This window comes from Budorcas taxicolor, chromosome 18, assembly GCF_023091745.1.
Source record: "Budorcas taxicolor isolate Tak-1 chromosome 18, Takin1.1, whole genome shotgun sequence".
Classification (NCBI taxonomy): domain Eukaryota; kingdom Metazoa; phylum Chordata; class Mammalia; order Artiodactyla; family Bovidae; genus Budorcas; species Budorcas taxicolor.
Genome location: NC_068927.1, coordinates 64397169 through 64422076, shown reverse-complemented (window position 1 = coordinate 64422076; position 24908 = coordinate 64397169). Strand labels below are relative to the sequence as shown.

The 24908-nt window shown below is 54.8% G+C and overlaps 1 protein-coding gene across 3 annotated transcripts; it reads left to right on the top strand.

Moving 5' to 3' along the window:
• Window positions 1-135: 135 nt before the first annotated feature.
• Window positions 136-19850, top strand: KMT5C (lysine methyltransferase 5C). 3 transcript variants are annotated; one of them, XM_052656346.1, is made up of 9 exons: window positions 136-143; window positions 14702-14960; window positions 15140-15305; window positions 15672-15781; window positions 16578-16741; window positions 16857-16876; window positions 18461-18597; window positions 18682-18842; window positions 19022-19850. In XM_052656346.1, exons 2-9 carry the CDS (start codon window positions 14851-14853, stop codon window positions 19519-19521), a joined length of 1368 nt encoding a protein of 455 aa, XP_052512306.1. In that variant the 5' UTR covers window positions 136-143; window positions 14702-14850; the 3' UTR covers window positions 19522-19850. The 3 variants fall into 3 exon arrangements, with proteins under 3 accessions (XP_052512306.1, XP_052512305.1, XP_052512307.1); XM_052656345.1 differs by lacking the exon at window positions 136-143 and adding an exon at window positions 12971-13051; XM_052656347.1 differs by lacking the exons at window positions 136-143; window positions 18682-18842 and adding an exon at window positions 12971-13051.
• Window positions 19851-24908: the final 5058 nt, after the last annotated feature.

The following is a 24908-nucleotide window of genomic DNA, read 5'->3' as shown; positions in this document are numbered from 1 at the left end:
CTAAAGGAAATCAACCCTGAATATTCACGGGAAGGACTGATGCTGAAGCTGAAGCTCCCATTCTTTGGCCATCTGATGTAAAGAGCTGGCTCATTGGAAAACACCCTGATGCTGGGAAAGATTGAAGGCAGGAGGAGAAGCGGGTGACAGAGGATGAGATGGCTGGATGGCATCACCGACTCGATGGACATGAGTTTGAGCAAGCTCCGGGAGTTGGTGAGGGACCCGGAAGCCTGGCGTGCTGCAGACCATGGGGTCGCAAAGAGTCGGACACGACTGAGCGACTGAACTGAAGTGAAAGATAAAGGCGAGGAAGGACAGGAGGCGGCAGGAAGTCATTCTGCCACCTGTGACAGGGAAGGCAGGAGGAAGGTATAGTCAGGCAGAGCCTGAGACCGTGCAGCTGCAGGAACCCTCGGCCCAAGCAGAGAGACAGAGCAGAGATTCACTGTGGACAAACCCATAGGAACAGAAAGCAGGTTAGCGGTTGTCGGATGGATGGGGACTGGTTGCTGAATCACTTCCTCTCAGGGTGGCGAGAATGTTTGGAGCTTGAGAGACACGATGGCGATGGCGGCACAAGGCCCTGACTGCACTAAACGCTACTTAAAATACTTAAAGGAAATGACTTTGTGTTCTCTGAATTGTTTCTCTTTTCGTTTTCTTTTTGGCCACACGGCATACGTGTGGGATCTGTTTCCCCACCAGGGGCAGAACCAGTGACCCCTGCAGTGGAAGCTGAGTCCCAACCACTGAACCACCAGGGAAGTCTTGTGTTACCTGAATTTTATCTCAATTCAAAGTTAAAAAAAAAAAAAAAGGGAAGGGAGAAAGAGAGAAACCGAGAAAGAAACAGGGAGGAGCAGAGGGAGGGGGCCTCATCCCAGGTGGCGCTAGTTGTAAAGAACCTCCCTGCTAATGTAGGAGACGTAAACGATGCAGGTTCGATCCCTGGGTTGGGAAGATCCCCTGGAGAAGGAAATGGCAACCCACTCCAGTATTCTTGCCTGGAGAATCCCATGGACAGAGGAGCCTGGCAGCAGAGTCAGACAGGAAAAAGCAACTAACACTGAACTTTCAGAGGAAGGGGGAGAAGGGGTGAGGGAAGGGAAGGAGAAGGAAAAAAAAAACGAAAAAAAGAGATTGCCATTTGATGAGCCCCACATTGGATGGAAGTGGCCAGGCCCTAGCACGGCCCCCACCCTAAGGATTAGTCATCGGTTGGGCTCGGCCCGGAAAGAAACTGGATTCAAAAAAACAAAACAAAACAAACTAGCTTCAGGTACTGCAGCTGGGGGCAGTTGGCCAAATACTCTTCTCACAGTTAAGTAAGTTCTTTCTTGAACGGAGACCCACCTTGGCTACCAGGCTGGTCCAATATCTCCGTGGGGAACTGGGGTCAGAACCCGGGTCTGTCTGGTTCTAAAATCTGATTTTTCCTCCTACGCTGTTAGTAGAGAATGTAAACTGGTACAGCCGCTACGGAGAACAGCAGGGAGGTTCCTTAAAAAGCTAGAAACAGAGCTACCATATAATCCTGCAATCCCACTCCTCGGTATATATTCAGAGAAAATTACAATGTGAAAAGATACATGCATCCCAGTGTTCTTTGTAGCACTATTTACAATATCTAAGACATGGAGGCAATCAGCATGTCCACTGATAGACAAAAGGATAAAGAGCAGGATGTTTATGCAATGGAATATTACTCTGCTATGAAAAAGAAGGAACCAATGCCAAAAAAGAATATATATATAATTATAGTCTATATTTCTGTTTATAGTTATATTGAAATGTATATCTATAAATAACCGAATCACTTTGTTGTACACCTGAAACTAATACAACACTGTGATTCAACTAGACTCCAATTTAAAAAATAAAATAATAAGGCTTTCCTGGTGGTCCAGTTGTTAAGAATCTGCCTTGCAATGAAGGGGATACCAGTTTCATCCCTGGTCTGGGAAGAACCCACATACTGGGCAAGGGCGGGGGCAGGAGGGGACGGACAGCTAAGCCCATGTGCAGCAACTACTAAACCCCTGGAGCCTGCGCTTCTCAACGAGAGAAGCCACTGCGATGTGAGGCAAAGAAGAGTAGCCCCTGACTGCCGCAACTGAGCAGCAAGAAAAACCACAGCCAATAAATAAATAAATCTTTAAAAATGAAAGAATACATCTGATTCTTTCCCAATGTGTCATGTTTCCTGTTTGAATACACATCCACACGTCCATCCATCCAAACTTCCGCCCAATCCACCTTTTCGTCTGTGTCTATATTCTTGCCTTTATGCATTCATCCAACTAGCCATTTATCCACTCAACCATCCACTTGCCTATCTACACAACCATCGTTTCTTTAGATACTCTTCCAGCTCACCAAAGCTCTATCCATTCAACTATCCATTCATCCACCCATAAAGCCCTTCATTCTTTAATCCATTCTATCAATTCCCTCTTCCCATTTATCCTACAATCCACCCATCACTCCAATCACCCACTGCATTAGCTTCCTGTGACTGCTGTAACAAATCCCACAAACCTGACAGCATAAAAAAACAGAGCCAAGTAAGGGGATGGGTGGAGTGGGTGGGCATTTCCAGCCTGGGCTGTCAGGGAAGGCGTCCCTGAAGAAGGGACATTGCAGCAAAGACATGGAGCAGGGAAGGGAGTGAACCCTGCGGATATCAATGGGCAGAGAGAACAGCAGGGATAGACCTGTAGAGGTTTGGGGTTTTCGGCATCTGGTAAGGAAGCCAATGAGACTATAACAGAGTGAGCAATGGGAAGAATCAGTTCAGTTCAGTTCAGTCGCTCAGTCCTGTCCAACTCTTTGCGACCCCATGGACTGCAGCATGCCATTCTTCCCTGTTCATCACCAACTCCCGGAGTTTACTCAGACTCATGTCCATCCAGTCAGTGATGCCGTCCAGCCATCTCATCCTCTGTCTTCCCCTTCTCCTCCCACCTTCAATCTTTCACAGCATCAGGGTCTTTTCCAATGAGTCAGTTCTTTGCATCAGGTGGCCAAAGTATTGACGTTTCAGCTTCAGCATCAGAAAGAAGAATAGTCAGCGATAAGATCAGAGGAAGGAAAGAGGCCACTGTAATGACCTTGGATTTTGATCTCGGTGTGTCTCCATTGCCTGTAGCTTGGAAGGACGGTAAACACTTATCTCATGGGGTTTCTCTGTGTCAGGAATGGTTTAGCTGGGTGGCTCTGTCTTGGGATTTCCCTTGAGGTGACTGTCAAGCTGTGGATGGGACATCATCCTCTGAAAACTCGACTCAGACGGGAGGGCTCCTTATGGGGTGGTTTATTCACATGACTGTCAGACTATCAAAGGAAGATTCAGTTCCTCTCTGGCTGCCGGCGTGAGGCCTCCCTGCCTCGTAGATTTCACCATGAGGTGGCTGCAATGACCTTTTGACGCGGTGCTGAGTTCCTCCAGAGGACCGAGTGATCCCCCAGAGGATGGTGTCTCTGATATCCTAGCCATGGACTTGCCATCATTTCTGCAAAATGCTGTTGGTTACACAGCTCAGACCTATTCATTGTGGAAGGGCATGGGGGGCGCGGGTTGCAGAGCGAAGGTCATCTTGGGGGCTGGCTAGCAGGGTATGAGTCCATTGCAGAATTGTGAGCCTGACGGGGATGATTTTACAGATAGATATGTGTTTGCGAGTGTGCATATGCACAGGTATGCATATCTATACACAGATACAGGAATATGTATTACATTAACATATCATATGTACTGATTATATTTCATTCAATTATTGTATGCATTTTGCTCCTTGGAAGGAAAGCTATGACAAACCTAGACAGCATATTGAAAAGTAGAGACATCACTTCGCTGACAAAGGTCCATATAGTCAAAGCTATGGTTTTTCCAGCAGTCATGTAAAGATGTGACAGTTGGACTCTAAAGAAGGCTGAGCAAAAAAAAAAAACCAACAATTGATGCTTTCTAACTGTGGGGCTGAAGAAGACTCTTGAGGGTCCGTTGGACAGCAAGGAGATCATACTAGTCCATCCTAAAGGAAATTAACCACGAATATCCAAATTCAGACTTAAACTGAAGAAAGTAGGGAAAGCCATTAGACCATTCAGGTATGACCTAAATCAAATCCGTTACGATTATGCAGTGGAAGTGACAAATAGATTCAAGGGATTAGATCTGATAGACGAAGTGCCTGCAGAACTATGGATAGAGGTTCCTGACATTGTACAGGAGGCACTGATCAAGATCATCCTCAAGAAAAAGAAATGCCAAAAGGCAAAATGGTAGTCTGAGGAGGCCTTACAAACAGCTGAGAAAAGAAAAGACGCAAAAGGCAAAGGAGAAAAGGAAAGATACTTCCATTCAAATGCAGAGTTCCAAAGAATAGCAAGGAGAGATAAGAAAGCCTTCCTCAGTGATCAGTGCAAAGAAATAGAGGAAAATAACAGAATGGGAAAGACTAAAGATCTCTTTAAGAAAATTAGAGATACCAAGGGAACATTTCATGCAAAGATGAGCTCAATAAAGGACACAAATGGTATGGACCTAACAGAAGCAGAAGATATTAAGAAGTGGTGGCAAGAATACACAGAAGAACTGTAGAAAAAAAGATCTTCATGACCCAGATAATCATGATGTGTGATCACTCACCTAGAGCCAGACATCCTGGAATGTGAAGTCAAGTGGGCCTTAGAAAGCATCACTACGAACAAAGCTAGTGGAGGTGATGGAATTCCAGTTGAGCTATTTCAAATCCTGAAAGATGATGCTGTGAAAGTGCTGCACTCAATATGCCAGTAAATTTGGAAAATTCAGCAGTGGCCACAGGACTGTAAAAGGTCATTTTTTCATTCCAATCCCAAAGAAAGGCAATGCCAAAGAATGCTCAAACTACCGCACAATTGCACTAATCTCACACACTAGCAAAGTAATGCTCAAAATTCTCCAATCCTCCAAAGTAATACTCAAAATCCTCCAAGTACATGAACCATGAACTTCCAGATGTTTAAGCTAGATTTAGAAAAGGCACAGGAACCAGAGATCAAATTGCCAACATCCGCTGGATCATGGAAAAAGCAAGAGAGTTCCAGAAAAACATCTACTTCTGCTTTATTAACTACACCAAAGCCTTTGAATGGATCACAACTGTTAGGTAGGTAGAACAGGGAAAAGGAGTCCAAAATGGCGGTGGCTACAAGACAAGAAAGGGAAAAGCCCGCGAAAATGAAACAAAAGAAGGTCCGAGGACTGCAGTGAGGACCTCAGGTAAAACAAACAACACTCCTGGCTGGCCCAATTTATATAGGACAGGCCCAGGGAGAGATAAACATATAAATAGAGGAGCCAAAGCCAGTTCTCTCTCTCTCTCCCCACCCCCCCCCCCACCACCACATGCTGGGGCGCTCTTCTCCTCGTGTCTTTAGATCGACCTGCCCTCACGCCTTGAAGATGGATTTTCCTGCTATCTTCTAAATAAAATGGGCTTCCCTGGTAGCTCAGAGGTTAAAGCATCTGCCTGCAATGTGGGAGACCCGGGTTCGATCCCTGAGTTGGGAAGATCCCCTGGAGAAAGAAATGGCACCCCACTCCAGTATTCTTGCCTGGAGAATCCCATGGACGGAGGAGCCTGGTGGGCTACAGTTCACGGGGTCACAAAGAGTCGGACACGACTGAGTGACTTCACTTTCACTTTCTAAATAAAATAGAGCTGTAACACTGAGCTGTAACACTGATTTGTCTAAGAGCTATAACACGGTCTATCCAAGACCTGAGAGCTGTGAAACACCGAGGGGGCCTTAATGTCCATCACTCCAAATCTTTGTTGTGATGAGACAAAGAATCGAGGAACATAGACTCACGTGACGCAACAAACTGGAAAATTCTTCAAGAGATGGGAATACCAGACCACCTTACCTGCCTCCTGCGAAATCTCTATGCAGGTCAAGAAGCAACAGATAGAACTGGACATGGAACAATGGACTGATTCCAAATTGGGAAAGGAGTACGTCAAGGCTGTATATTGTCACCCTGCTTATTTAACTCATATGCAGAGTACATCATGAGAAACGTTGGGCTGGAAGAAGCACAGCTGGAATCAAGATCGCTGCGAGAAATATCAAAAACCTCAGATATGCAGATGACACCACCCTTATGGCAGAAAGTGAAGAAGAACTAAATAACCTCTTGATGAAAGTGAAAGAGGAGAGGGAAAAAGTTGGCTTAAAACTCAACATTCAGAAAACTAACGTCATGGCATCTGGTCCCATCATTTCATGGCATATAGATGGGGAAACAATGAAACAGTGAGAGACTTTATTTTGGGGAGCTCTAAAATCATTGCAGATGATGAAATCACTGCAGCCACGAAATTAAAAGACACTTGCTCCTTGGAAGAAAAGCTTTGACCAACCTAGCCAGCATGTTAAAAAGGAGAGACATGACTTTTCCAACGTAGGTCTGTGTAATCAAAGCTATGATTTTTCCAGTAGTCATGTATGGATGTGAGAGTTGGACTATAAAGAAAGCTGAGCACCAAAGAATTGATCCTTCTGACCTGTGGTGCTGGAGAAGACTCATGAGAGTCCCTTGGACTGCAAGGAGATCCAACCAGTCCATCCTAAAGGAAATCAGTCCTGAATAGTCATTGGAACGACTGATGGTGTGGCTGAAACTCCAATACTTTGGCCACCTGATGCAAAGAATGGACTGATTGGAAAAGACCTTGACACTTGGAAAGACTGAAGGTGGGAGGAGAAGGGGACATCAGAGGATGAGATGGCTGGATGGTATCACCAACTCGATGGACATGAGTTTGAGCAAGCTCTGCGAGTTGGTGATAGACAGGGAAGCATGGCATCCTGCAGTCTATGGGGTCGTAAAGATTCGGACACGACTGAATTACTGAACTGAACTGAACTGAACTGATTCATTGGAAGGACTAAAGTTGAAGCTGAAGCTCCAATCCTCTGGGCACCTGATGCAAAGAACTGACTCATTGGAAAAGACCCTGATGATGGGAAAGATTGAAGGCAAGAGGAGAAGGGGACAACAGAGGATGAGATGGTTGGATGGCATCACCGATTCGATGGACATGAGTTTGAGCAAGTTCTGGGAGACACTGGAGAGCAGAGGATACTGGACTACTGCAGTCCATGGGGTCACAAAGAGCTGGTCATGATTCAGTGACGGAACAACAACAAATGCATTTTGCTATTAATCTGTTGGTTTTAATTATTCATTTTTCCTCCCTGTTACATTGCCCTCTGTGCTTCCAAGGCTCGTCACAGACTCAGCAGCGAGAATGTTTCCTGGTGTTTGGAAACCTCTCTCTTTTTAAGACTCCCTTCTGGGACAGGACTCCCTTCCTGGGTCAGAGCTCCCTCCCCACCTCCTTTGTGTCGTCTTTCGTCTTTTATATTTTTTCCTACCTATTTTTGAAGACAATGATCTGCTCTTCTGGGTGCCTGATGTCCTCTGCCAGCATTCAGAAGTTGTTTTGTAGAATTTACTCAGCGTTGAAATATTCTTTTGATGAATTTGTGGGGGAGAAAGTGGTCTCCCCGCCCTATTCCTCCGCCATCTTAGCTGGCAGCTGCATTTTGCTATTACACAAGTAATACGTGAAAACAGAGAGACACCTCCCCAGCAACCATTTATTTTTTTTCCAGCTTTTTTTCAGGTAAGACTGACAAACAAAAATTATGGATATTTAAGGTGCGAAACATGGTTTTTCTGATATACATAGATTATGGAATCATCACCATGATAAAGCTGATTAACACCTCACAGAGCTACCCTTTCGGTGGGAGAGGTGAGAACACTTAGGACTACTATTAACACATTTCAAACGTACAATGTTTTATTACTAACTATAGTCACCACGCTGTATGTTAGAGCCCTGGAATTTATTCATATTATAATTGGAAGTTTGTACCCTGTGACCAACCTCCCCTTACCAGGTCCCAACCAGCATTCCACGTTCCAACCAGCATTCTACATAGAAATGAGTCCATGCCTTATTTGTCTTTCTGTGTCTGTCTTTTCTGACTGAGCACAATGTCCTCCAGGTTCATGCATGTGGTTGCAACTGATAGGAGGTCCTCCTTCCTCAAAGCTGAGGAACACTGCGTTGTGTTTATACACATTTTCTTATCTAGTCACCTGTCCTTGGACACTTAGGCTGTTTCCAAGTCTTGCTTATCACGACTCATGCCGCAATGAAGTTGGGGGTGCAGGTATCTCTTTGTGACAGTGATTTTATTTCCTTGGGGTATGCATCCAGAAATGGGATTGCCGAACCACACGATAATCCTATTTCTAATCCGTTGAGGAAACTCCGCACTGTTTGCCATAGTGGGCGCACCGGTTTACATGCCCACGGTGTACCAAGTTTCCTTTTCTCCAAGTCCTTCCACTAATCATTTAATTTATATGTACACATAAACAGATATATCTTTCCCCTCAAAATACGATCATCCAGGAAATTCCTTGGAGGCCCAGTGGTTAGGACACTGAGCTTTCACTGCCCAGGTTACGTGTTCAGTCCCTGATTAGGGAACTAAGATCCCACAAGCTGTATGGTACACCTCATCCCAAAATAAAAAATCATCTTGAAGTTGCTGTTTTATAGCTAGCTTTCCCCCTTAGTAGGCGTCCCTGGTGGCTCAGTTAGTAAAGAACCTGCCTGCAATACAGGAGACCTGGGTTTGATCCCTGGGTTGGGAAGAAGGAAATGGCAACCCACTCCAGCATTTTTGCCTGGGAAATCCCATGAACAGAAGAGCCTGGTGGGCTACAGTCCATGGGGCCACAAAAAGGGTTGGACATGACTGGGCAACTAAGCAGCAACAACATATCTTATGCAGAAGCAACTGTTTAATTCATTGTATAGACAGGGGACTTCCCTGAAGGTCTGATGGTTAAGACTCGGTGCTCCCAATGCAGGGGGCAGGGATTCAGTCTCCAGACAGGGGACTAAGATCCCTCGTGCCACACAGTGTGGCCCAAAATAAATTAAAAAATCCAAACAGGGAAGGATACTGAGGTGCTAAGAGGGTGACTAACGTACAAAAACACATCGCAAAACTGGTCAATGACGGAATTAGAATTTGAGGCCAGGCAGTAATTCCAGATTCTCACTAAGCTACGGTGGCCTTTTTGACAGATTAGAAAACAAATGCTCAGTAAACGGGGCGTCTCAGGTGGCTCAGAGGTAAAGAATCTGCCTGCCAATGGGTCAGAAAGATCCTCTGGAGGAGGAAATGGCGACCCACTCCAGTATTCTTGCCTGGAGAATCCCCATGGACAGAGGAGCCTGGTGGGCTACAGTCCATGGGGTTGCAAGAGTCAGGCACGACTTAGTGACTGAATCACCACCCCCGCCCCTTAATAGTTCACCTGCAACCTTGAGAGTTATCAAGCCCAAAATATCTCGCCAGCAGTGAATGTCCGGTCTGAGGAAGCCACCTGCAACAAGGCGTCTTCTAAGGGACGCTTCTCAAACATCCTGGGAATCTGAGTCTCCAGTCTGGGAGATTTTGATTTAGGAGGTCAGGGGTGGGGGCCTGAGACTCTGCATTCCTACCAAGCGCCTGAGGGATCCTGCTTGATTCTCTGGTCCATGGTTACACTTTGTGCAGCAACGTCCTGAAATAATTAGTTATTAAATACTTGACCAGGCTCTCTAGAGAGTAAACCTTGGAATCCATATTTTCACTACATTCTCAAGGTGATTATAATTTTCTCTCTTGTTTTTTGGTGGCGTTTCTATTTTTGTTGTTGTTTTTATTTGCTTGATTTTTTGGTGGTAGAATATATGTAATGTTAAATTTGCCGTTTTAACCACTTTATTTTTTAGAAAGTATTTATTTGTTTTTAGCCGCGCAGGCTCTTCTCCAGTCGCCTAAGAGCGGGGGCCGCTCTTCTGTGCAGTGCTCGATTTTCTCGCTGCGGTGACTTTTCTGTTGCGGAGCCACCGGCTCCAGTCGAGCGCGCTTCGGTAGCTGCGTCACGTGGGCTCAGAAGCTGCAGCTCTCAGACTCCAGAGCAGTCTTAGTAGTTGTGGCGCTTGGGCTTAGTTGCCCCGCAGCATGTGGGATCTTCCCGGATCAGGGATCAAACCGGTGTCCCCTGCATTATAAGGCAGAGTCTTAACCCCTGGGCCCCCAAGAAGCCCCATTTTAACTATTTGAAAGTACGCAATTCAGTGGCATTATGCACACGCACGGCACTTGGCAACCATCCCTCCTCTCCAGTTCCAGAAGTTCTTCATTCAGAAAAGGAAACCCCGCATCCGATATCAGTCCCTCCCTATTCTCCTCTTCCCCAGCCGCGGGCAATCATGGACCTGTTTGGGGGTTTTGCTTGGTTACAATGTGGCATTCGGGATATTAGTTCCCCGACCGGGGATTGAACCTGTGCCCTCTGCAGCGGAAGCACAGAGTCCTAACCACTGGCCCTCCAGGGAATTCCCCAAACCTGCTTTCTGTTTCTCTTTCTGTCTGTTCTGGATATTTCATAGAAATCGAATCACTCCATATATGACTTTTTGTGTCTGGCTCCTTTTACCCAGTATGATGCTTTTAAGGCTCATCCAAGTTGTAGCGTGTGTCAGTGATTTATTCTTTTCCCAGGGTGTCTCTTATGTCATCTGTGGGTGGAGAACAAGCTGGATCCTATCTGGGCAATGTAGCAGTAGGGGCTGAGAGTACAAGCTCTATGATTTGATGGTCAGTTACATCCCCTCGGAAAGCCTCAGTCTACTCATCTGTAAAATGGGCTAATAGCCTATCCCTCACAGAGTCAGACACGACTGAAGAGACTTAGCTCACAAGCACAGGACTATTTGCAAAGTGACTGGCATGTGTTAAGAGCTCAGTTAACTATTAGGTACTGCTGTTCTTCCATCTTAGGGGTATGCTGTAATCAGTCAGACCAATCTCCTACAGTTGGACATTAACAGTTTTTCCTATTTTTTTGCTTTTTTCAACAGATGCTGAGACAAACATCTTTAAATACTCTAACACTTTCCCATTATTTCTTTAGCATAGAACCCTGGAAGTGGCATTGGCGGGTCAAAATTTTATTTACATTATGAAATATTTCTGACATGTAGAAAAAAACAGGGAATATAGTGAATTCACAGCTTCCACCTGCCAGCTTAGAAAAATTAATTGCCGGTAAGAATGTCCTGAGTACCTTTCCTGACTGCATTCCTTCCGCTCTCCCCCAGGGGTCGCCACTAGGGCACCCCCACCCCCACCCCATGTCATACCCAGGCTCGTTCGCGTTTTATTACATGTCCACACACAGCTCCTGTTTCTTTTTTTTTTTTTTTTTCCTTTAACCGTATGCATTCGACTCTGTAACCTTCTGCAACTAGCAGGGTGCTTTGGGATTGTCCAGGCTGATACACCGAGTGCTGGGTCACTCACTTTCACTGCTGTATGGCATTCCCCTACGTGAAGATGCTGTAGGCAGTGCTTAGCCGCTCAGCTGTGTCCGACTCTTTGCGACCCCATGGACTGTAGCCCGCCAGGCTCCTCTGTCCCTGAGGATTCTATAGGCAAAAACACTGGAGTGGGTTGCCATGCCCTCCTCCAGAGGATCTTCCCAACCCAGGGATCGAACCCAGGTCTCCCGCAATTCAGGCGAATTCTTTTACTGTCTGAGCCACCCTTGGCGGAAGCGGGGGGGATGTGCCTAAGTTGGGGGTGTCTCAGATCTGAGGTTAAGTCCTAGTTGGGGAAGGGACAGTAAGAACAGAAGATGAGAGCCTGGAAGCACAGATGAAAGACCCTGGGGAGGGTGTTCAGGAAGATCTCTCAAAGAGGGGTTCTCATTTTATAGATGTGAGCCTCAGGCCCGTAGAGAGCAAGCCGTTTCTCCACAGTCACAGAAGGGCTGTTTGCAGAAACCAGCTTCATACATTCATTCCTTCAGCACAAATTAACGAAGTACCTATTCCATACTACACATTGTTCCAAGAGCACAGAATATTTAGCAGTCAACAAAACAAAGACCGCCTGCTCCAAGTGTGGGGTTTATTATTCTGAGCGTAATTATGATGAATTGCTAATTATGTTCGCTTCTAGGATTGTAGCAAGAGGGTGATCCCTATTGGGGGCGTCGAGGGGGTGCCCCATGAGAGCGCCCCATGAGTCACGGCTTTCTCCAAAGCCCCCACTTCCGTCTTTCTGATCGATTCAACCACAGAGTGTTATTGTGGTTATTCAAAATTGAACAGGGTTTTTTGGGGGACGAGAAGGTGATCTAGAACGGGGAAGGAAAGGAAAAGCCCTTTGTACTCGGCAGGGTTGTCAATAAAGTTTTGTCGCCTTGGCAACCGCAGGTCCAGCCGAGTTGGGGGTAGGAGGGATGGAAAGAAAGAACAGAAGTGCGCGCGCATTCACCCCCGCTGCCTGGTCCGCCGCCGCTTTCCTGCTTTCTCCCTCTGGTGGCCGAAGGTTTCGCCAGAGAAGGAGAACAGGGAGGGCGTTACCCTAACGGTGATAGGCGCAGACCTTAGCCAATGGAAGCATGAGTCGCTCCAAGGCCAACCAATCACACTCGGGCTCTGTAGCCGACGGAACCCTCCCTCTTCCCTCTTGTACCCAAATAACCCGACCCAAACCCGAGTTTCTCCCGGAACGACAGCGCTTTCGGCCAATGAGAGCGTCAACTTCTGGCTGTGGGCGGGGATACGTCTCCATGGCAGCAGCGGAGGGACAGGGGCGGCAGCCACTAGGTGCAGTTGGCGGCGCTTTGACGGCAGCGCGGGCGTGGCGGGGTTCTGTAGGGGCACCGAAGGGGGGCTATAGGGGCGGGGCAGGACGGAGCCTGACCAATGGGGGCGGCGCAAGCTTCTAGGCAATTGAAGAGTGGCGGAGACGTTGGCCAATGGGAGGCCGTAGTGGCCGTGACGGGGTGGGCCCGGCGGGGCTAACTGGAGGCGCGGCGACCCGGTCTGACGAGAGCTGGAGGAGGCTGTGGGAGGTGGTGGCAGCCGCGGCGCGGGCGCCTGAGGAGGAGGAGGAGGAGGAGAAGCGGGTGAGGGGCGGCGCGGGGCCCGACCTCTGAGCCCCTTCTCGGCCCCCGCCCCGCGCCGCCTTGGCTCCCGGTCGTCCCCAGCCCCGTCTGTCCCCTGGCCCGCCCGCCCCTCCTCGTGCCCAGGCGCCCACGTCTCCTGGCCCTTTGGCGAGCCTCAGGCTGCTCTCGGTGCCCAGCCCCTTCCCTGTGCTTCCTCCCCTAGTCCCCGCTCTCGCGCTTCAGGCCCTTCCTTGGACCCTCAGCTCGCCCTCTGACTCTGCACTCCCGTCCTTGGCCCTCAGGCGCGTCCCCTGCACTCTCGCCGCCTGCCCAGGCCCCTGGAAACCACCCCTCCCCCAAGGTCTTCCCCAGGCCCGTGTCTGCTCCCCCCAGTTTTCCTCAGCACCTCAGCCCTTTAGGCTGGGTTCTCACTGCCTACCCAGGCCCTACCCTAGAGCCCGGGCGTGCTCCTCGCGGCTCTTCAGGGTTCCTTCCTGGAGCCCCAGGACTCCCTCTGGCCCCGTTTGCTTCTCCAACCCCGTTGTGGAACCCCTGGACCGCCCCCCTCTACCTTCCCAGGACCCTCCCTGGACCTCCAGGTCCTTCTGTGCTTTCTCTGGACCCCTGGTCTCCCTGCTGGCTTTTCCTGGGGTCCTCGCTGGGTCCCCAAGCCTCCCCGCGGGCAGCCCGGGCCTTCTCCCTGCCCTGGCTCCCTCCCTGTGGTGTCCGCATTTTGCCTTTACCCCCTCGCCCCTCTGCAGCTTCAGTTCCGTCCCAGCGCCGTCCCGCAGCGCCCCCTCTTTAATTTTCCTCTGCCTTGGGGTCTCTGCCCCCTTTCCCAGCCGCTGTAGCGCCCCTTCCTCGCAGTCCCCCGTCGACTCCCCGAAGCACCCTGGTGTGGGTGCCTGGCAGGCCTCCGCCGTCGGGGTTAGGAGGCTTGTTTTCGTTTTGCTAATCGCCGTCCTTCTCCCGTGTTTTTTCTGGGCCTCCTCTGCCTCTCCACACGTTCCTTTTCTCTCCCCCCCCCCCCCCACCCGCTTTGTCCTCCGCGCCCCTCCCCCGGAATCCTTGGAGAGAGAGCAGGTGCTGGAGCCTTCCTCGCCTTTCCCTCCCCTCACCACCCCTCCTCCTCCAGACTGCCTGAGGTTTCACCCCGAGCCTTCTGAGGAGGGCTCCCGAGGGCTGCTGGGGAGGGGGGTGGCGGCCGAGGCCGGGAGAGTGGGGGTGGGCTGAAGAACGAGCGGTTCTGGCCGGGCTGGAGCTGCTGCTGGGGGCCCCCTGACTCCCACCTCCTGCAGGACTAAGCCTTCAGGGTTATCCCAGACTGCCAATTAATCAGCCTTCCCTGGTCTGTAGGGACCTTTGCGTGCCTTCAAGCGCGCGCGCGTGTGCGTGCGTGTGTGTGTGTGTGTGTGTGTGTACCGTGTATATGGGAGTCCTAGGGAATCTGCGTGCACACATGGGGTCTGTGAATGTGTGTGCGTGGGCAGGGGCGGGGGAGTTGTCATAAGTGGTTTATGTCTGTGCTCAGGAGGCTGCAGAGGTGCAGCTACTGAGGATGGTGGCTGGCATCCTTGGGGGGGGGTCTCCCCAGTGTCAGAAGCACTTGTTGCATTTCGCCCTCACTGAGAGCCCTGCAAAGTCAGTACTGCTTCTCTCCCCGCTTTATAGATGAGGAGGCCAAAGGGCCTGCCCCAGGCTCACAGGGCTCACAAGTGGCAGAGAGCAAGCATACACACGGGATCCCAACGCCGCGCCCCTGCCTCGCGTTCCCCACCCCCTGCCGCCACCACCAGAGGCAGCATGGTGCGTGGGGCACCATGGGGCCCGACAGAGTAACCGCCAGAGAACTGTGTGAGAATGACGACCTGGCCACCAGCCTCGTCCTGGACCCCTACCTCGGCTTCCGCACCCACAAGATGAACGTCAGGTGAGGCGACCCCGGGGACGGTGGACCCAGGGATATCGGGACCCGGGACCCCTGCCCCGCCACCACCACCCCTCTGCCCCATCCTCCTCTCAGCTCCCAGCGGGGGTGGGGGTGGGGCCTGGGAAGGCCCACAGGGAATAGGCCAAGGCCCTGGGACCCAGGCATGCCCTCTCCCCCAGCCCCGTGCCCCCCCTGCGACGACAGCACCACCTGCGCTCAGCTCTGGAGGCCTTCCTGAGGCAGCGGGACCTGGAGGCTGCGTACCGGGCCCTGACGCTGGGAGGCTGGATGGCCCACTACTTCCAGAGCCGGGGCCCACGGCAGGAGGCTGCCCTCAAGACCCACGTGAGGGAGCCCTTCCCTTTCCTCCCCTTGGCCCTCATGTTCTGTCTCCCCCACCTGTCCCGGGCCCTCCGCCCTATCGGGCAGACCCTCAGCGCAGCCCCCCAGGACTCCCTGACTTCCTATCCATTGGGACCATCTAAAGCAAGGCTCAGAGACTGCTAGGACAGGTGCACTGGGGGGCCCTCTGAGATGGAGTCTAACCTCTTCATTTGACAGATGAGGAAACTGAGGCCCCAACAGGGGAAGTGAGCCCCCTGAGACCACACAGTGAGTCAGTGGCAGAGCAGGACTAGAACCCAGGAGAGAGAGGGCCAAGGACGACCCTGCCCCAGCTCCTCACCCCACCCACCCCCTCACCTCCCCCAGATCTATCGCTACCTCCGCGCCTTCCTGCCTGAAAGTGGCTTCACCATCTTGCCCTGTACCCGTTATTCCATGGAGACAAATGGAGCCAAGATTGTGTCAACTCGTGCATGGTAAGAGGGCAGGATTCGCAGCCCAGGCCTTGCAGGAGGCATCTCTCCCCAGGGACAGCTGGGAGAAGACACCCCCCTCTCTTGTGGAGGAGACCCAGAACTGTGGCAACAGGGCCATGTAGATGTCGGTGTTGAGAGAAAGGAGGCGGGGCCTGGCCCTCAGGACCCCCCTGGCCTACCACAGCCCTCCAGGAGATGAGACCCCCTCCAGCGACCCAGGCTTCCCAGGGCTGCTGGGAAAGGACTGACCTTGTGCCCAAGAGTACACTGCTGTCCTTTCTCTCATCCTTACCAGACTCCCCCCCGCCAAGCAGCAATCACTGCTGGGTATGAGGGCCAGACAGTAAGCAAGAGGAACCCTGCCCTCTGCATGCAGCCTAGTGAGGAGGGAGGTGGTAGTGGTGCAAGCTCACAGGGCTGACCACAGCTGTGCATCCTGAGCCTGCCTGGGGATTTCGAGAGTGTACTTGGGAGCCAGGCCGAGGCTGAGACCCACAGAATGACTGAAGGGTCTAGTGAAGAGCCTGGGGTGCCTGGGTTGGGGGGTCTTCTAGGCAGGACTGGACCGCGGGAAGCTGAGGCAGTGGGCGCCGGAGGAGCCGAAAGCAGGAGAGGATGCGCACCAGGCATCTGTGGGTGTAGGGCAGCAGTGTGACTTTCAGAGACATTTGGGTGGTGGAGCGTGCTGGCCCGCATCAGTTCTTCCCACAGGAGGCTTGGGATGAGAGGCCCCTGTTCCCAGTGCTGGTGGCTGGGGAGGTACTCATTGACCCACAGCGAGCCGGCTTCTTGGCAGGAAAAAGAACGAGAAGCTGGAGCTGCTGGTGGGCTGCATCGCGGAGCTGCGGGAGGCCGACGAGGAGCTGCTGAGGGCTGGGGAGAACGACTTCAGCATCATGTACTCGACCCGAAAGCGCAGCGCTCAGCTGTGGCTCGGCCCTGCCGCCTTCATCAACCACGGTGGGGGCGGGGCTAGGGGCCGGCCCAGGGGTAGGGGCGGAGGGGCGTGCCCCAGTTTTCTGGCTCCTCTGACCCGAGTCTCTTCTCTCCCCTGCACCCCCACAACTGGCTCCAGACTGCAAACCCAACTGCAAGGTGAGACCTGGGGATCCCACATCCGGGGAGGAAGGGGCACGTGGGGAGGAGCTTTCGGGTCAGTGAAGAGCTAGAAACTGTCGGGGGTCTCCCTACCTGACCGTGGAGCTTCCCACCCGTCCTTGCCCGTGCCGGGAGGGAGGAGGGGCCTCTGGTAGAACCACACTGGGACCCAGTCACACTGCCACCTGCTGGCTGCAGCGCCCCCTCTCCGAACCTTGGCCGGGGGCGGGGCCGGTTGAGGGGGAGGGTGGTGGTGGGCAGACCCGAGGTGCCCCTGCCTGTGCCTGTTGCCCGGCCTCCCAGGCAGAAGCCCCTGCAGCTGTGATGATAGCAGGAGGCGGGGGAGGCCCCGGGAGTGAGGTCAGAGAGAGCCCTGCCCTCCTGGAGATCCAGGGCTCCTCCTGATAGGAGGCCCTGGGAGGCAGAGAGAGGCCCCCCTGTTCTGTGTGTGTGGAGGACCGAGTGCGTGGGAGGGAGTTGAGGGGTGACGCCCAGCAAGGCCTTGGGCGTCTGCCCTGCAAGTGTGGGCCTCCCTGGCCTTGGCCATCCTCCAGAGCCCCCCACGTGAGGAGGTTGGAGTCCTGGCTCCACCGCCCAGGCCCTGGTTTCTCTTCTCAGATGGGAAAGGATGAGAACTTGCCTGCTGGCACAGCTGTGAAGGCTGCTGAGTGTCAGTGTCTTGTGGGGTTTGGGGCACAGACAGTGGGTAGGAGGGAGAGGAGGCAGGGCTTGATGAGAGGGGTGCCAGCCCCCTCGTGATGCAGAGCCGAGGCTGTACCAGTCAGAGCCAGGCGCTGGAGGAGGAGGAGAGTTTTCCCAGGTGTTGAGGGCGAAGGGGCGCGCGCTAGGGCATCTCAGATGGGGCGACAGGCTGGAGGGCTAGGAGGCCGCGGCACGGGGGCTCCCCTCGTGTGTGAGCTCGGTCACCCCATGGCGGCTCCCGTGGGGTACAGGCTGAGGCTGGTGGATAGCCCAGGGCAGGGAGACCCTGAGGGGCCGGCTCCAGAGGGGTCTTAGGCACGGAGGGAATGCGGACACCTGGCACTGCCTGCTCGGGAGATGCCGGGCAGCTGTCCTGGCGTCAGGCAGGCCAGAGGCCAGGGCCACTCCCAGGTGTGTGTCAGCCTGGGACGAACAGACCAGCGGACAGATGGACAGGCTGGTGGGTGGGAGTCCCGCCTCTCCCAGAGGAGGAACCTAGAGGCAGGAGCAGCCAGATGAGGGGGCTGGTGATCCTGGACTAGGGCTGGGGGTGGGCCCGGGCCTGGAGAAGGGGAGGCAGCAAAAGCAGGCGGTGCGGGCCGGCCACCGAGGAGCCAGGGGATGGGCCTGAGGGAGCGGTTCCTTTGCGTTGCCAGGCCTGGTTAGGTCATCGTCCTGCAGCGAGGGCGGGAGCAGGCAAAGCAGGGGGGGATCAAGGAGCCGGCACTGAGGGCAGGCCCTGGGCAGGGCGCGTCCCAGGGCTCGGCCCCTGCTCATCCCAGGGGCAGGCGGTGAGGCCAGGGGCCCAGGCCAGGCCAGGAGGTGGGGGCGGGGAGCCAGGCCACCCCCAGGGCGGGGCACTGAGCCTCTGGCCCCCAGTTTGTGCCTGCAGATGGAAACGCAGCCTGCGTGAAGGTGCTCCGGGACATCGAGCCGGGGGACGAGGTGACCTGTTTCTACGGCGAGGGCTTCTTCGGCGAGAAGAATGAGCACTGTGAATGCTACACCTGCGAGAGGTGGGCCAAGGGCCTGGGGCCGGGAGCCGGAAGTGCATCCTCGGGGGGCCCAGCCCTCCCTCCTCACCGCCCTCCCACCCCCAGGCGAGGGGAGGGCGCTTTCCGACTGCGGCCCAGGGAGCCCCTGCCACCCCGGCCGCTGGAGAAGTATGAGCTCCGGGAGACCAAGCGGCGGTTGCAGCAAGGTCTGGACGGGCCCCGGTCCTGTGCCCACCCACCCCCGCTGCGCCGGGACCCTTTCTGCGGTGAGCACGGGGTGGGCGCTGTCCGCGGGCCCGTCCCCTGCCCCGTCTTTGCCCTCCTCCTCTCTCGTCCCTCCAGGAAGAGCCTTGGAGGCGGCCAGCCTGAGCGGGAGCTGTGCGCCCTTGCAGGAGCCCTGCTCACACAGCTGCCCTCTCCTCTCCCCTCCCCCGGGCCTCCACAGCCGCCTGCCAGCCTCTGCGCCCCCCGCCCTGCAGCGCCCGACTCGATGCCTCACCCCTCTGGCTCCAGTGGCTGCCTCAGCCCCAGCTCCGGGTGCGTCCCCGGAGGCGCCGACGCCTGCAGCCCCGGCGAGCCCCGCCGCCTCCCGTTCTCCGAGCTGCCCGCATCTCCCTGCACCGGTGGGGAGGCTGCGGCCCCCACTGCTGCCTGCGGGCGGAGGCCCGGGTGGCCCTGGGTCAGGCCCCCCGCGCCTGCTGGGCCCCCCAGCAGGACTGGCACTGGGCCCGGCGCTACGGGCTGCCTTCTGTGGTCCGTGTGGATCTGAGCCGCGTGGCGCCAGCCCTGCCTGCCACTGCCAACCCTGCCCCCGCCGGGACCCCAGGCCCCATCACCATCCCCAAGCAGGCCCTTGCCTTCACCCCCTTCTCCCCACCCAAGCGCCTGCGACTGGTGGTCAGCCATGGCTCCATTGACTTGGATGTCAACAGTGATGGGCCGTGATGGGCTAGACAGGGAGACCTGGGCCCGGAGAGCAGGGTGTCCTTCCTGGTCCCCTCCTGCCCAGCTTCTCGGGGAGCCACCTCCAGAAGGAGCTCTTGGACCTCTGGGAAGGAATTGACCTTCGACTCCAGCACAGCTTTGACCTGGGGGCAGGTTGGCTTGGATACCCCCAGGGATCTGACCCCTGACCCTTTGTGACTGCTGACCCCTGAGCCACCCCCACCCTGGCAGGGAGCCCTGGCCACTGCCCCCTCTCTGCCCCCGCCCTCGCCCCCAGCCCGGCCTGCAGGGCTGAAGGAGCCTTCCCTGCCCACCACCTGCCCAGGGAGCAAAGCCATAGGGGTGGGGCTGCCCCGCAGGCCTGGGGGAGGTGGGGCTGGCTTGGGTGGCCTCCCTAGACATTGCCCTGTGGGGGAGGGGTCAGTTTGCTCTCAGCCTGTGACTGTCTGAGTGGGGGGCGAGGGGGGTTGGCCAGGGGCTTGTCCCCACCACCCCTGTGGGTCTCAGGGAGGCCGGGTGCGACCTCATCTTTCTCATGGTGCTATCCCTGGTGCTACTGGGGTGTGGGGGGTCTCTCCGCTCCCCCACACCAGAATGGGATATGTTGGGGGGTTGGAAGCACTTGAACTTTTTATTTTATTTTATTAAAACGTTGTTATAAGCAGCGCTCTTGGAAGCATTTCATTTTGATTTATGTTCTAAAGAGATGTCCTTTGGGAGGGTGAGACCCTGCGCCTTTATGGGGAGACCAGACTGGGAGGAGGCAGCCCAGACTTTGGCCCCTGAGAAGCTTGGGAGGGTGAAAGGACAGTGGACTCTGAGAATGGCCCAGGACAGAGGCAAGAATCACACTACCACACAAACTGTGCTTGTGAAGAATGCTTCCAGACCCATCATCTCATGCAGGAGGGGAGTCTGCCCATTTTCCAGATGAGATAACTGAGGTCCAGCAATTAGAGTGACTCACCCTGGGTCACGTGGGGCCAGATCACCCTTGTCTGAAATCAGAGTCCCTCATGTGTGTCATCTGGGTTGGCCTAGCTGCATGAGGCCAGGACAGTGAATCGTCTGCTTTCTTGAGATCCAGTTCTGTTCTCAGTTCTCTGACCAGGGATTGAACCTGGGGCCATGGCAGTGAAAGCCCAGAATCCTAACCCCTGGACCACCAGAGAACTCCTCCCACCACCTCTTAATTCTCACCTCAACCCCCTTTTACAGAAATACTAACAGCTGACAATTAGTGCTTCCTAACACCAGGCGCCCCCCCCCCCCCAACCCCCTGCAAAGTGTCTTGTGGGTATTTTCCTTCTTGTTCATTGAGGCCTCATGACCATATCGCAAGTGTTGGGGGTCAGGTGTGGGCTGCAGGCCCTGGTTTATCTCCTCCATGACAACCATGGAAAAGTTTACGCTGGAGGCTGACAAGGCCAGGCTGTGTCGGTGAGGAACGTGGAGGGCCTGATGGGACTGTCGAAAGACCCGGGTGGGCCAACGGGGTGGCCAGTTCAAAGCAGGTGACTATTCTTTTTAACTTTAAAATTTGTTTCATATATGTTTGAAGTTTGAAGTGAAAGTTACTCAATTGTGTCTGACTCTTTGTGACCCCATGGGCTGTGGCCCATCAGGCTCCTCTGTCCCTGGAATTCTCCAGGCAAGAATACTGGAGTAGGCTGCCATTCCCTTTTCCAGGGGATCTTCCTGACCGAGGGATAGAATCCAGGTCTTCTGCCTTGCAGGCAGACTCTTTACCATTTGAGCCAGCAGGAAAGACCATTTATGTGTAGCCTGTTTGATTCCTTTTAGAACGAGAAAGTGTCTTTTTTTCCATGAGAGTCCTGCTGAACCTTGTTAGCTTTCTCCCTGAGGTTGAAAGTAAGGAGGGAGAGGGCCTCCCAGTCAGCACGTGGCAGTGAGGAGGATGAAGAGAGATGGCTGACGCAAGTCACTAAGGAACCCATCCCTCTAAACAAGCAGAAGTCCATGCCTTCTAGACAGATGTGACAGCTGAGCAGGAGTCAGCCTGGATGGACGCTGGAGGTTCCAAGGGCCCCGTTTCCCATGTAGAAACTGCACATTCACGTGTGTGTTCTGAGCCCAGAGGGCTGAGAGCCTTCGTCCAACCCTCAAAAGCGTCTGGACCCTAAAACAATGGAGATGAGAAAGCAGTGATCGGGTCTCTCATCCTCAGCACTGCTGCCGCCTTAAGCTGCCAGTCCTGTGTCTCAGGACCAGGGTTGGCCTCTCCAGCCTCCACCCAGAGATGCCAGTAGCACCCCCTCCGTGGTGACAAAAATATCTGTGGTCCTTGCCAAATGTACCCCTCGGGGCCAAAGCCAGTCCCCTGCGAGACGTCTGGGCTAGAGTGACAAGATGATGGGGAAGGAGATAGGTAGGTAGTACCACCGATGCCATCACGGCCCAGGCGCCCCAGCGTCTGCCGCCACAGCAGCGCTGCCAGGATGGCCCCGCACCTCTGCAGGTGGTCCCGGAGGGCTGGCGCGTCTGCCTGAGGCTGCAGCGCTGGTACTGAGCCGAGCCCACCTTGTGCCGCCAGGCAGACGGAGCCCCAGCCTCGACAGGGAGCTGAGAGGCGTCCCTGTGAGCCGGCAGCCCCTGGAATGTCCGGGTGGATCTGGGGCTGGGCGAGCCCAGGGGGAGGGCCGGAGGGTCAAGGCTCAGGCTGAGAACCCCATCATAGACCAGGGGGCCAGAGCAAGGAAACGGGGAGGTTGGCCGGAGGAGGAGGAGGAGAGAGCTGAAAGAAACGGGAAGTAAGCCCAGAGTCTCAGGAAGTGCCGCACGCTGTGCCTGAGACAGCAGGGGAGCCAGGCAGGACACTCAGGCCTGGCTCCCGTTTCTCCCCTTGAGGGCACTGTCTGATCCTCTCACCCTCGGCCTCCAGGAGCTCCCAGGTGGCGCTAGTGGTAAAGACCCACCCACCTGCCAATTCAGGAGAAATGAGTTCAATCCCTGGCTGGGTTGGGAAGATCCCCCTGGAGGAGGGCATGGCAACCCACTCCAGTATTCTTAACTGGAGAATCCCGTGGGCAGAGGAGTCTGGCAGGCCACAGTCCATGGGGTCGCAAAGAGCTGGACATGACTGAGGCGACTGAACACACCAGGAGCTCCAGGGCCCTGTTGATGGGTTTGGTCATCCTGGGCTTGCCGATCGGGAGGGCAACTGACAGTCAGTCACCCCACCACCCGGTGTGATATTGGGCACCAGAACTGGACCGACATGCCACAGGTTGTCCGACAGATGGAGATCTCACACCCCCCTGAGAGCAGCTGGGCTGGACACTGTTCTCACTCGTCACATGACATTATCCTACCCACAGCCCTGCAAAGTGTAGGTGTTATCACTGTGATCTGGGTGAGAAGGCCCCAGCCCAGAGGCCTTAGGCCATGGGGCTGGCAGGCTTCAGGGCTGGACTTGAACCCATGTTCAGAGCTCATCCAGGCTCTGAGGTCTTTGGGAAAGAGGCAGGTACCAGAGGAGAGGCCAGCTCTGAGCTCACGGGAGGCCCAGGGCTTGGTTCAGCAGTGGCTTTCATGGGATGGTGAACAGAGCACAGCACCCGGATGGCTCACGGAGCGAACGGTTTTCTGATTCTATGATCCTGAACCTGTCAGGGGAGGCAGGACCTGCAGAGGGACGGGAAGAGGGTGGTGTTGATGAGAGGAGGCTGGAAGAGGTTGAGGATGGAGAGGAGGGGAGCTGGGAGGGGAGCAGGGATGCAGGTGGGGGGAGGGGTGGGGGACGGGAGATGCCGGAGGCCTCCATTTCCTTTGTCCTGGGAGGCTGACCTGGGGGTTTCAGGATGTAGCCAGGCAAAGCTGGCCCGGGCGTGGTGGAGGAGGTGTTCACAGCCAGAGTTTGGGGCCTGAGAGCGTTGGTCCGCTGGCTGGAGGTGAGGTGGGTCTGGCCCTGCCCTGGGCTCAGGCATCCAAGGGACAGAGGTGGCCAGTAAGGAGGCTGGGCGAGTCAGAAGTCCCAGAGGCGGTGGAGGGATGGGGCCGGGATCCTGGCCCCAGAGGGGAAGAAGGGGGAACGGGAAGGGGCTGCGGCGGAACTGGTGCCTGGGGAGGTTGGGAGGCTGGCCGCGGTCGCGGCCGCACAGGTGTCAGGTAGTGATCGGCACTACCTGGGTGACCTCAGCGAGTGTTCAGACGGCCTCCGGTCCGTGCTGTGACTCAGAGCTTGCCCGCGTGGCACCGCAGCTTGCTTTCTTCCCCGCGGCAGCGCCACCTCTGTGTGGGCCAGAGGTCTGCAGGTCAGCGGAGGTCACGAGAACGCCTCACACCGCCACCCCCCCCCCGCCCCCCCGCCATAGCTTCCAGCCTGTCTGTCTGTCTGAGTCCACACCCTGTGCCCTCATTTGCCCGGGTGCCTTGCAGGTTGTGGTCTGAGAGCGGGAGCCTGAGGCCAAGGTTTCAGTGGAGCCATCGTGGGAAATGGCACGTTGGGGTGTGCCCTGGGGAGGAGGGAGATGAGGGCAGTGTAGAGGGGTGGGCGGGGGAAGTGTTCTCCCCCAGCTCACTCAGCCCCTCCCGTCGTCCCACCTCTCCTGATAATGGGGTTTGCACCATCTCTCTGCACAGCTGGAGAAACTGAGGTAATGCAGGTCAGGAGGCTTGCCCTGAGTGGGGGGGGGGGGGCCAGGAAGTCATCACATTATTAGTAATAGCCACCTTTGAACCCTGGGGTTGAATGGGGGGCCTATGAGATCACTGCAGGCAGAGTCTGGAGGTCCGGGCTGCCCCAAGAGGCTGACAGCTTCAAGAATAAACAGTCAAATCCACCCCACCCCCACTCCCATGTCCATCTAGGGCAGGACCAGGCTAGAAGCCTCAGGCTCCAGCTTCTGTCAAGGGTCACTCAGCCTGGCTCAGGGCAATGGTGGTGGTGGTGGAGGTGGAGGTGGCCGGAGAGGTGACATATTGAGAGGCATCTGGAATCAGGATGAACCTCAGCATTGTTGTGCCTGAGCTTGGCTGAAGGCAGGCTCAGAGATGGAGTGGGGCAGGGGCAAAGAATAATTCAGCCTGGAGCTCCGGGTGTCTTGGAGGCGCTCACAGGGAGGGGTTGGCAGGAGAAACTGAAGTGACGTGTTTGAGCAGAGAGGGCTGCTCCTGGCCATGGACAGGTGCTGAAAAGACCGAGGGGACCAGGCGGGGCACCCTGTTGGGAGAGGCTCAAGTGGTGGGTTCCGGGATGTACTGGGAGGGGAGGGGAGTCAAAGAGGATGGGGGTGGTGGAGAGCCAGGAATGGTCTGGAGCAGGGAGGGAGAGACGGGGTCAGTGCTGGACGGTATAAACATTGCTCCTCTGTACCTGAGATGGGATGGAGGGGGTGGGACTGGTGGCCCAGGAAGGGAAGAGGACC